We start from the raw sequence: 13,682 nt of genomic DNA on the forward strand, positions 1-13,682 counted from the left end.
AGTAAACAACGTAAACAATTTTATTATAGACTTTGTTCAGCAATCGAACACTATATAACACCGTTGTGTACAAACTGTATTGTTATAATTTTCCAAATCGCGCCTTTCGCAATCGTCCTTCTTCCACTACCGTGTACCAGTAACCACTGTGTGCCACCACTGTGCCAACAGGAAATCTATTGTGCAATTTCACATGCCTACTGCAGTGTGCTTCTCTGTGAGATCAGCAGATCGTATCAATCTTGACATAATTTCACTTTAATTGCGGGTTATTGCACTTTCCTCAAAACAGAGGAAACATGTTGAATTACGTACAAAGAAACACTAAACATGACCGCAAAAAAATCCCTAGTAAAAGTGGACAATAATTTTTAACAAATAAATAATTGTGGAATAAATTCAAAAGATAGATTCCAAAAATGAACACAAATATTAATAAATAATATTGTCATATTCGATGTAATGATCATAGAGGAACGCCATCTTGGTTTCACTATGCTACGACTATTATACGATACATAATGAAAGTACAAATTTATAATACTTAGTCGACGTTGTAATGTCATGTAATATACATTTGCGCAACGAAATTTCACAAAAATTTGTGGAATAACACGGTAATAAATCTTCCCTGCACGAATCTGACGAGAAATTGGAAAGGTATTCGATCGACTGACGCGTGGTGGTAAAAACGCGTCATGGGGGTCTATCAACACCAGGCAGGCCAGTCTGGCCGTGGCCGAATTGAAAATAAATACGCCTCATCCCGATCTGTATCGCTGGGTCGACCGGTACAGGCAACTAAAATAGAGTTGCATTTAGAGCACCCGGTATATACGGGCTAGGAGGTCGTCGCAAATGACCGAGGAGTGCCAAATCTGAAAGATCACCTTTCTTCCGTCCTTCTTACGAGTTAGCGTCCCTCCTATCTTCTCTGTTCGTTACATCCCAACATTTTTAATCCTCCTCCATTTTCCAAAAATCGTTTCCACGAGATAATAGAGGAAAACCATAGTAAACACCATATGCCTATGACAATTATGGCAATATAAATAATAATATAGTTCTACGCTGTATATTCCAATCCATCTTTGCAACACGAACATCTGAAAAATATTTATTTAATAAACAATAAAATTATAAATAAATACATGTATTAACTACGATAAATAAAATTAATAAATAGTAGGAAACCAAGTGATTGGCCATTTAATATTTAAAAATTAAATTTGTCGACTATCGATGTTCAAAAAATCTGTGGTTTCTAAAAGTCACTAGGAAAATTCACTGGTTCGTCAAAGATTTCGCGATGAGCAGTAACCGAAAGCATAAAATGCTGCTTTCACCTACAGCATCCGGTTCGCATCTAAAGATTTCCGAGAACTGTAAAATTCTAATGTCTCCTCGAAATTAGAACGCTTTGAGACGTATTTACGACATATCGAGACGAGTCGTAGGAGCAGTCGCTGTTACCATACGGGAAAGTTCCGTCGTTTGCCTCCTATTTTCACCGGTGAGGTCGCCCCCGGTGCTCCAGTGGCGTCACCGCATTCATCATGGCACAGTATTTTGGTGTCCAGTGACGTACGATTTAAAGAACACCTAACGTCACCAAGATTTATTTGAACAGATGTATTTACACCGATGTCGAGGATAGATCCATTAGTCAGCCGCACGGTTTCAACTTGATAAATCCTTAATGATAGCGGGCCATCAATTTCAGAACGGATTAAGGGGATTTACCTTGAGAAGTGGAGCAGAGAATAAAATGGAGAACAAGATTGAACAACTGTGATTTATCAGCCATTTCTTGCTATCAAGTTAGGCCACGTGATCCTTGAGTTCTAATAAAATAATATAACACAATGCACCTTGTAATGAAATAATAATACGATAAAAAATGAAGAAAATTTTTATTGCTAATTATATTTTTTCCTTTTTCAGAACCCTATTTGGAATGTGCAGTGTTAACAAGTTCTCCTGAGAAACGAAATTCCTTTAAGATCCTTCACTTAGCACAAATTCAAACAAACAATTGCTAAAACCGGCCTTGTTAAACATTGACAATGGTCCACTGTGTCATTTGACTCTAGCAACCCAAACAGACGTTTCCAGTGCGAAAATATTCTCAGACGGAGGAACTAGAAGACGCTGTAAACTCTCAAATAACCAATCTATAAATATTCATCAATTTACGTTTAGTACCTAACCTCCAACATTAATTTTCACGGTAGATCATTTCAGGATCGACATATTCTGCGGAATTAGTTTCACAGAATTAATCAATTACAATTTCATTTACAAAAATCTTAAACTACGTAACTGGAAAAGAATTTCAGTCACGATATACGTCACTCCGAAACGAATATTTTCCTTCTGACACATTTTCCTGCGCCTACGATATTTTAGATTCTACGCCCAGATGACTCACCACGCATACAGTGTGTCTTAAACAACCAATCTCGTTTTAGAAATTTATACAACAATGACGAATAACTCGTTTCACCGTTCGCCGAAGGTCCGAACAAACTAGCGCCGCGTAGCGCGTAACTCCCGAAACCAACCGTGGAACAAAGAGAAGCAAGAAGCAGGAAATCGCGTGGAAACGGGTCAAGCGCGAGCTCTTCTCATTTTTGTCCAAGGAAACACACTATACGTGTGAAGAATCGTGTTCCAAAGCATCGTGGATGTTGCATCGCGTGGCTGTTAGCACGAGCAATGACATTTTCGCGACGAATATACGTGCGTGCAGCCTTGGAGAAGGCCTCACCTCAAGGACCGGAATATCGGATACTGCCAATGTCAATTTGGCTTGACGTTTGTCAGCATCTAGGTATGATTGCGCGTTCAACGCGGCTGCTTAACTCGAGGGCAGAAAGAATACCCAAACGCCCGCCAAATCTCGAAATACGAAAGTTGTCAAAACCATAGGAATCGAGTGTCGCAAGGTGGCGTTGCTAAATAGACAGGTCTCGATATTTCCGCGACGATTGTCATGTGATGGAAATTTGTTATGCTCCTCGTTGACGTCTTTCGCGACGACTTTCTTCCAAGAAATGGCAAATAGCGACATATGAATGGCCAAAAGTAAATGAGATTACTAAATGACACTCCGTGGTGCCATTCTGATGGAAATAAGGTAAATGAGGTAAAGTGTAAATACTCTAAGTGTAAATAAGATAAAGCGATTTCGTAGATTCTTTCGCGCTAATTTGTTGCTAATGATTCATGCTGTATGCGTAGACTACTAAGTTGCCAAAACGAAAAGGCAGGCTTTTTCCTGATATGGCAACGAGATATTAATGGGTTGTCACATGAGTATTTTTGTGGTGTAAAAGTGACACTTAATTAGACGATGACTCACGATCAACTGCTCAGACGATTATTTACGATCGAATCAAGTCTCATGATCGGTTGGAGCAAATGTGATGTTATCTTATTTACAACTCTCGTTTGTTGCTTATATGATAGTGATATAATCGTTTAGGAAACTATAATTATCCTATAATTTGTTTTTATCGAATAGTAATACGAATTATATCCACTGCTATTGGTAAATATTTACCGGTATAAAGAATTGATTTAATGGTAATTGTTCATCGAGTCAAATTAACTCGATAATATATGCGAAATTTTTATTTTATCGCTATATAAATTATGTTACGAATTTTGGAATTGAAATTTAATTTTATATTATACTATACTATATTTACAGCAGTATCTACAGTGTTATGCTATATATGTGATTATGGTACCCATGGTATTTCAGGACTAGTAATAGCACCTGTAGTATCTATGGTAGTTTGATATTATTTATAGCAATAACATCCATAGCAGTATAATTTATTAGCCAAGTATTACTACACCTGACGTTTAAAGATCTAAGACAACATTAAATATTGACTGACGCGAGTAAGAATTATAATATTCGCGTCCACCAGCCTTCATAAAAGTGGACGATTGAAAGCTATTTTAAATTACCACGAATCAAGTACACTAGCGCCAACGAATATTAATAGCAGACTCGACATCCACGTGCGTTTCCTTACTCTCTTCCTCTATAACTACCACGTATTAATCTCCAAACATTTTACGTTCCGCATGCTTAAGCTTGGAAGCACTGCGCAGAACAATGACAGGAACAAACTACTTCCTGAATGAAAATGGCTTCTCAAATCATCGGTACCTAACCATAACAGTCGTTATGCTAACACGTGTTACGCTTAGATATTCCGCTATAAATTCTCCAACCCCATTTATAATCATCAAAATAAATATACCCTATGCCCTGAAAGCGAGAAAACATTTTATCGCCATATTCGGTAACATATTTTCACCCTTATGTACCGGTGAAGAAAATTATTTTTCGTTCTTTTCTTTCTCGTTTATATTACAGGAGAAACGGCTGCTTTATTATCCGATAAATTCGTATTTCTAACAACACGCAGGTAGCCATAAAAAAAGAACGAAGATCAGAAAGACGTGGGCGTGCAGCGACCGTGAGGACGCGGCCGAGATGGAAACAAGTGGAGGAAAGGTACAGTGGTCAGGCGAAGAGGACGAAGAAGCTTCGATATGCGCGGCCAATCGACCAATCGCGGCCCGTTGGCGGGGGTTGTGCCATAAATGTCGCGTGGCGAGTCGCGGAAACTCGCCGCAGGTCGGCGCCACCGTACCGACGTTCGGTATACTAGTCCACATTTTTGGCGGCAGCCGCCCAGTCTACGGTCCAATCCCCGAACCGAACGGTCGTCCGAAATACTTAGGTAAAAAGGCTAATTTCCATCGACCACCGTACACCGGTCGAGATACGAGTTTATTTGCCAATTTTTTTTCTCCTTTCTCTTCCACTTCTGCTATACGTTCTGTCTATCGAGAACGATCGGGGAAGTTTGACGGAGAATCTCGATCGATCGCGCGACTGACTTTGATCGAGAGAGAGAGAGAGAGAGAGAGAAGGTTAGATCGATTTGGACGTTAAGGGCGGGAAAGAGATAGATAACCGTGAGTGCGACACTCTCGAGATTGAACCGACCCAGGACGATACCAAGAGGAACTGTTCCTTCGAAGGAGAGGGAAGATCGAGGATCTTCGTCACCTTGCTATACGATTTTGTTCTTCGCGTGTGCGCCAGTGAAAAGAGAAGGAAAGAAACGCCTGACTGGACGTGGGTCCGCTGCGCTTGTCCTCTGCGTATATTTAGTAGGAATTCGCTCTTCCATTAACCTAGACAGACTGCGCTGTTTTCGCACACTCACACACCTGCGATTTTTCGTTGTAACACCGACTTATTTTCCTCACTATGTTGTGTATAGTTTTAGGACTAATGTTACTAACTACCCAATTCACAGGGACTAATTATACTGCGAGCTAACCTCCACAGTGGTAATTCTCTGAGATGAAAACGATCATTTTATCAAATTAATGAACCGATGTCTAATAAAGGAAGCAAAGAATGATGGAAATTGAATTTTTAAAAACGATCGTTGCAGTCTTATTCGTGTGGAAGAAATATCCCTCGCTGTTTACGCCAAATGTTTTTACCATGGTAATACATGCATGACAATATTACCGATTGCGCGTGATAACTATGTTCGCTGCATTATAACACAGTTTGCGTGTTGCACGATTTAACGATACACGATATGTAAAGTATATTTCGCTGTGGACTGAATTAAGATCGAAAAGAGACGTACGGTAATAATAAATAAGAAAAGTGATATTATAATTAATGCACTATTATTAAATGTAGAAAATGATTCGGCAAATCGAAATATCAGTGACTCAGTGCGTTCAACGATCGATCGGTCGAACGTCGTGGAGACACCACGTTCGAGACACCACCGTCCCGAATCGAAGTTCTAATTTCGTGGAAGCGCGTTTGCAATAGTTGGCGCGACTCGCGTCTCGGTTTCGCTGCTATCGCATACCAATTCGAGGCACACCGACCGTTACTGCCGCGTGCTTCTCGAAAGGTAGTACAGATACGTAGACGTGCTCGTACGTGTATGCGTGCCAATCACAACCGAGCGAATTGTTTATAATAATTGGCAGCGATTTGTTTGGCAGTTATGTAACGCGCCGCGGCGTTCCTGTCGGGATAAAAATATCCGCGGGATGCCGCCAAGTCGATGTGTCTGTTATAGCCGCTCCCTTTCTGTGGTTAAACACGAAACACTTTTCGCCAGGCGGACATAGCGCCATCTCGACTGATCCACTTTCCGCGCGTCATCTGTTCCCCGTGAGCGGAACTGCATTAACAGAAATGATAAAAAATTTGGATTCTTGCTACAGGATTCTTCCATGATTCTTTCCAGACGCGATAGGTAGATATGAAGTTAGCTTTGAAACTCTGCAGTAGATAAAGTAGATTCCTACGGAATATTTCGGTTAAGGTAAATTTCCTGAAAATTGACGTTGGTAAAGGAAATATTGGTTGATTCGAAAGAATTATAGATTTTGAGGTATAACACGTGTACAATTATAAGAGACTAATGCGACACGCTCCAGATTGCTCATTCTCTTAATATCATACAGTACGTCACAAGTGCCAAGAGGCGCCTCGCGCCGCTTGACAAGTTAAACTACGCGTCTGACCGAATTAAGGCGTCACTACTTTCAGCCACATCCGGCTAAATATAACGTCGCAAAAAGGCGACTTTCTAGTCATGGTAGAACTTCGTTCACGAATCAAAACAATTATAATCGATTTCTGTCACTTACATTTCGAACCTTTTATCACATTCAACGCGTTTTAAATAATAACAAACTCAAAAAATTTTTGAAAATTATAACTATCCATATCGTAATTTACACGGTTGATAGCTGGAATGTGGTTTTCAATTAATGATAAATACATGTTACATAATTTCGTACCATAAAATATATAAGCTATTTGATTCCCAGTTTTTAATCTTAAACAGTTTCTTTTTAAAGCGGACGTGTTATGTAACAAGTATTTGATCGTACAAGTTGAGGGTTAAATATACAACATCGCTTTCATCTTTGAAATCTGGTTTGTTTTTCCGAATTCGAGAAAGCGTAATTCCCTATTTATTTTGAAAAGGGAAAATCTAGAATATTTATAGATAGACCTGATATTTATAAACAAATACCAATCTACTTAACTTTGCCTCGCATTTATCGTTACTTCTTGGATTTAATCTGAGATATTTACATTTAAATGCAAATTTGGGAATGCAATATCAAAATTATCCTAAAAGGAAAGAGACAAGTAATTTTGATTCCATTTGTTCGATTGAAAACTTAAAAAGTCACTCATCTCGGATGATAAGTTATCATGAATGGACAAAGTTTGGTACCTCCATCGAGTTATTGATTTCTAAAGAGTCTTTTCGAACCTATACTCGAGCAGCGTTAGAAGAAACTTTTGATGTAACCAGACGTTTGATATTTTCTGGGCTAAACTGCTTCTCGCGTTTCACCGCAACGTGTCGAGCTGGCTGTCTTCACTTGATAGTTAAAGTTTTAACATTGAAGGCCGATGTGCAAAAGTTTCCGCCGCCTGATACGACCTCATGCACCCTTTAACGAGTCACGCGAAACCACCACGCAGTTTAAAGAAGCATACTTTAGAGAAAATTCGTTCCGAGGAAAGTTTTCAACATGAACAACGTTTCTGACACTACTGCCACCATCAAATACACCTTTCCCTGACGTTTTTAATTCTTCTAAAACTCCAAATATCATTCTCAAATTAAAAAAGAATTCTTTATCCAATTGCGTGATAGAATTGCCATAAGATAGATTATTATCTATAACTTAAATTTGTTTTCCAAGATACACGTTTACTTCCTCGTGTTGGACATTAATTCAGTCATAAATTATACAACACATTATATAAAAATACATCAGCATTGACATTTGATTTTCCAAATCTCATCAGGGATTTACAGATATACTGCTACAATAAAATCTATACTAATAATCTTACAATTAATTTAATCTTGCCAAAGATTAAAACTGAACAAATATTAAGCTACATTGAACTTCAACGCAGACTCTCTACATAGCCAGGGCTCAGCAAAAATACCTCACAGTGAGACACAAGCACTTATATGACCAGTTCACTGGCCTATCTCTGCTAATCTAAATTTACAAGGAAATATAACCACATTCCACAAGCCGATACAAACGAAGCCTATATTTGTTTTGTAACAGAACTAGTTCAAGCCTAAAACGAAACACGAAACGTTTGTTTTTCAAATCTATCCGAAAGTCTGAACCTATTCAAAATATCCGTCGATCACAGCCAAGCCTTGAACACTCTTAACCGTGATACATTCTGATGGATCGTGTTGGCAGGGTACAATGAAACAATAGGTAACAGGTGGCAGGGCACCTAACGCTATCAGCTGTCATCGAGCTTCATCCACGTGTCTGCCGGTAGTCTGGCAAACGTCTCGATTATTCAATTCTCTCGGACGCCATTTACCGTGTGCATACGCGCCGTGATGACGCACGGAAGTGGAACGCGCTGGGCGAGGACCGAACGCGGCTATAGCCAGCAACGAAAAGTCACACCGTTGGTCGGCACGTATTTTCAGTTTTTGGACCTACGCCCCGGATGATTTGCTTGACCGCGCCACGGGTATTTTTAGCAGCCATCTAGATTACACGCGCGCTCTCCGGATGGAGATAGTCCCTCCACCTCCCTGCGCTACCACTTCCTTGCCTATATTTCTCGGTCTTTGAAAAATCGGATTCTTTAAAATTAACTAACCTCCTCGCACGCTGTGGCAGTGGCCTTTGCTTTTAGATTGGTGAAAATCATCCATGAGGCGAATCTGGACCTGTTGAAAATAAGGGGGAGTTAGGAGGGCTGTTAGAAGGCTTAATTGGGATTGAGATTACCTGAGGTAGATGAAGTAATGACGTACTGACATATCGAAGTAGGAAGAATAGAAAGTATTTTGGTAAGAATGAAGGCTTGAGGAATGTTCATTGTAGTGTTGTAAAGGTGGAATGTACTTTACCTAATTCCAATGGAATCTGTCTAGTGACTTTATTTCAGTGTGTGAACATAGTGGAAGAGTTGGGTTGTCCCATAACTGAAATATTTACAAGCAAATGTTAGAAAATTCCAATAAAAATAATTTGCAAAATACTTTAACTTACCATAATTAATAATCAATATTGAAATGTTTTTCAATACTCGAAAAATTAAAAATTATATAATACCAGAGTATATATTATATATTATAAAACCATAGTTAAAGATTATAATATATAATTTATAATTATATAAATTTACAATTTTTTCACAACTTCAAAATACAATTAGAACAACCTGTATAAAATTCTGAAACTATCAGGTATGTTCTCAAATGATCATTCAGCTCCTCAAATAACAAGCTGGTTCCAACCACCGACTTTCAACCTGTCTTATATGGAGTCCCATGGACTGAAGGGTGGCCGCGTGCTGTTTTATGGGTCATTATCGTCTTCGTAGGCATAAAGGAGCCCATTCCAATGGGGGGTTCGTGAAAATCGGTCAAAGTCAGACGAAGACTCGTGGGCTATGCTGCCTTCGCACAGCTTGGATGTCCACCTGTTTCCGACTAAAAACGGACCGGGGCCCGGGCAGCCTAAATATAGCGACCGCGAATCCGGGACTCTTACGTCACAACGCATCGTTCTGCGACCACGACCACCGAGCATTTTCTTATTTTCCCTTTTCCTCTCGTCGCGATCACGTATACGCTGCATAGTGTAGATTCAGTCAGGATTTTATCGTGAGATAACATAGGGTAACTCAATGACACATAGGGAATACACTGACTGGATCGGTAACTCTGAAAATGATAAATTCACTTATCGAGTAATTTTTAACAGAATTGGAAAATTCGTATTTGAATTGATCGAAAAACAATGAGGGCTAAAATTAACCTATTTGTGAAGAGTTGTTTATGAATTTGGTACAACATTATAAAATTCAATGCACGATTAATTAGAGTATGTTTTGAGAAATAGCAAAGAATTAATTTAAGCACAGCATTGTTCATGAAAGTCAGACTGTTGATACTAATCAAAATTTGAAACGATAACACTAAATATATATGTTTGATGACGTACCAGAAGTGGAATTTACATTGGTTATTCGTTAATGAAACTTTATCGGTTAAAACACTGACTCCAGTGGTATAACCAGCAGAGACACCTGTTAGTAAAGCGCAGTATTATCCATTGTTCTATTTTACCTTGGGAAGGAAAAATTGTATGGGATTAATTTTTGAATCAAACGAAAGAAGTATATCTTATCATAAAGCATTTTTAACCACTCTCGTTATTTAATTTCAAGATATTAATTTAAATTAAAATATAATTAAAACGCATCATATAATAATACATATGCTATTTATAGACATCGATTAATATCGATTCTTTTATAAACATAATAATACTAAAATCATTATTATACATGTAGAAAACTTCACAGATAAGAAAAAATATAACGAGAGAGATATTTATGTACATAAATCTCATACAATTCTCAAATTTAAATATGCATAAAATTCTAACCTTGCCAAAGATAAAGTTATCCTTAATCGGTATGAATACTTCCTCAAATACCTAATCGTAAATCTTAATGGAAACACTTTGAAATATAGTAACACTCATTAAGTTCCAACAGTCGATTCGATTACTACACTGAAATACGTTCAGTGACTAACGTAATTACGAGGAAATTAACTCGGTCGCCAGAAACAAGCATTAATGGACGACGGTCAATTTAGATCACGTATTCCAAATTTATTTCTGATGACCTTCGATTGCTCTTGCCGAGAATGAAATAGGAATACGTGCGAAAGCGTTCGGATGATCCAGGCCGAGTATGAAGTGCGCGCGTTGCTAAATTTAGCGACACCATTGCGTCAACAAAAAGAAAAGGCGATGCTCCTGTTTGTGTCGCAGTCCTCGATTGGCTGATCCAAGAAATGCCGCAACCAATCGTAATACACGTAATACACGTTCGCTACCTGAAAACGAAACGTCTACGATTTTCAAATACGAATACCAAATTCGAACTTCCTTATCTTATTCAATTAACTATTTCGTTGATACTTACAGAATATTAAAAACCTTTAATATTTAAAATAAATTTCTTCTTTCTCTTTTGTGGAATTAATCGATTTATCGAATAAGTATAACTGATATATTATTTTATTATATCAAAAAATCGTAATAAATTTGTAAAAATCTCAAATTTAGTTGGGACAAAATTGACAAAAGTAATTTTGATCTTGATACTAAGTATCCGATATTAGGTGTTAACGAAATATATTTTTTTGAATTTTAAATAGTAGTTGTAGGTGTATGTAACTAGAAAATTGAATTTATCAAGAACGATGAAGAAACCAACCGCGAAAAACGTGCGTGCTATATTTAGAAAACGACATCATGCCAACGAGCACCTATGCGAATTATCGTCCATAAGTTTCTTATTTTTAGCGCGTTCACTGTCTACTAACATTACAAGCCCTAAATTTGTAGCATTATTATGCTCGTATTCATAAAGCAGGAAACTTTATTTAAATTCGAATATAGAGAAGCAATTTTACATTATTACAACGGATTGTGATGAAAGTTCGAATTTTATTAATTTTAAAACTTTCAAAATTCCAAATTTTAATTTCAAAATATTCGACGCGAATTTCTGAAATATATAATACCTCATCGAAAAATAAATTTCTTTAAGACGCACTTCTATAAGTCAGTTATAAATCCTTTAAACAAAGGGATAAAATTATCGAATAGGAAAGTTTTTCTCAGAAAGAGGATCGATTGTTTGTAATTTTGCGATCAAACTTCTTCGACAGCTGAAACATTCTTTGTCGAAGTTTTCCTGGTATCCATTTTAACGAAGATCCGTTTATAACGCTGATAAACAATGGAATCTCAGAACGAAGTTCGTATAATGGACTGTGGAAAGGTTATGAGGAAGCACAAATTAAGAGACATGTTCTATAACAACACTTTATTTGAAACCTAACCTACAAATAAAATCTAACCTACAATTACACCTCGTGCACTTATTTTAAACTGTATTAATCAAATGACAAACTAATAACAAATTCGTATGTTTGCAAGAAAATAATATCCAGTCGCTTTCAAACTAACAATTCAGGAAGAGCAGTTCCTATATAAAATCTGAACGAAAATCGTCGATCTTCCCTCTCGAATCAGAACAAATTAGGTCGTGGAATATTTTAACGCGTTGAAAGAAGAAAGAAATAAAACGTGCTCGTAGAAATCATAAAAAGCTTGACCAGAGGTATTCAACGTAATTTATGTCTGTTTATTTCAGCGAACGAGTGTGGTTAGCAGTTCAGTAGAGCGGCAAAATGGACGCGCGCTTTAGAAGCAATCTCGACATGATCGGGCGCAACGAGCCCATCACAAGGAAGGCCAAATTCTGGCAGAGTTATGTTCGGGCCTTAAAAGGTATTCCTTTATAAATTAAACAATCTCAAACAATAGATTTAACTTTCTTCTAATTTTTCAACTAAACATAATCGTTACTGGATATTTTATCTATCAACTATAACTAGGCTGTTTTTAAAAATTTTTGCTGCGAGGAATACAGTTTTAAAATGTGATCTCATAAAAATTGAGGTCACAGCTTGTATCTAATGCGCTTTATGATAAATGTAACCGAGATACTGAAGTGAAGATAAAAATGAAAAATGTACTTACATATATGTACTCGAAGAAATTTACCAATAACTGTAAATAATGACAGGTACCGATGATATCAGAGCCCCTGAACACACGCACAGACCCCGCAGCATTTTCCGCTCGGATTATCCTGAGCTGCTGCATTCCACCTCGTGGCCATTTGGAAAATCTATCTTTGAAAACCCCATTCATGCAGCTGATCGCATCAATGTTCCTGGATACAGGTAAGATTACACCAGAAATTTCTTAATGGAACAGAGCATCACTTGCTGGAACTGATGACATTGATGTTTTAAGTAGGTAATTATTTTATCTATTTAGAAACGAAAGAAAGAAAATATTATTGAGAATACGATTACAACATAACACATTATCAAAAGATTGCAATCAAATATAGAAACAAAAATTTTGATTAAATATTAATTTAATAGCTTCTATAGGATATTTCAAAGTTATATTAATGTGAGTACAAAAGATATTTACACGCTGCTGTATTTTAGCTTCCACTATATGAAAATATTTTTATGCAATTAAACAAAATTTAACGTGAAAAGATTCGTTATCTCTTGAAAGCTAAAACTAAATTGAAAATGTATTCGATAGCAATTTTTTAATAAAACGTATATTGTTTCATCTAGGTACCTGCCCGTCCACCGTGAGATCTACGGTTATTCACCGAGGCAGATCTACCCGCATCAATACAAACCTATAGAACGCTTCACCCCTGGTACGTACTAAAGAACTCTGAGTACAAGTCCAAAGAGAGTGAACGACGTCGTAAAAACAAAACAAAAATAATACAAAAAGCACAAAAAAAAATCAAAGAGAAAGAATCGAAAAAGAAAAACAAGCGCGAAACGAAACGAAAAGTTTGGAAAGCTTATACGCTGTTGTACACACGCATCTCGAACGTCTACGAACGATAGAGAGAAAGAATAACTATAAAAATTCTAAAAAAAAAAAAAAAAAAAAAAAAAAAAAAA

At 37.3% G+C, this 13,682-nt stretch overlaps 1 protein-coding gene across 2 annotated transcripts in view; it reads left to right on the forward strand.

Moving 5' to 3' along the window:
* The first annotated feature begins 4,668 nt into the window (after nt 1–4,668).
* Mf (myofilin) overlaps nt 4,669–13,682 on the forward strand; it is a 22,263-nt gene continuing 13,249 nt past the window's right edge. For both annotated transcript variants that reach the window (XM_017900347.1, XM_017900348.1), the window contains exons 1-4: nt 4,669–4,766; nt 12,329–12,465; nt 12,764–12,923; nt 13,338–13,426. In XM_017900347.1, the coding sequence (XP_017755836.1) occupies nt 12,366–12,465; nt 12,764–12,923; nt 13,338–13,426 (349 nt within the window). In that variant the 5' untranslated portion in view covers nt 4,669–4,766; nt 12,329–12,365. The remainder of the gene's footprint in view (nt 4,767–12,328; nt 12,466–12,763; nt 12,924–13,337; nt 13,427–13,682) is intronic.

Source organism: Eufriesea mexicana, unplaced genomic scaffold, assembly GCF_001483705.2.
Source record: "Eufriesea mexicana isolate 0111107269 unplaced genomic scaffold, ASM148370v2 scaffold1140, whole genome shotgun sequence".
NCBI classification, from domain to species: Eukaryota; Metazoa; Arthropoda; class Insecta; order Hymenoptera; family Apidae; genus Eufriesea; species Eufriesea mexicana.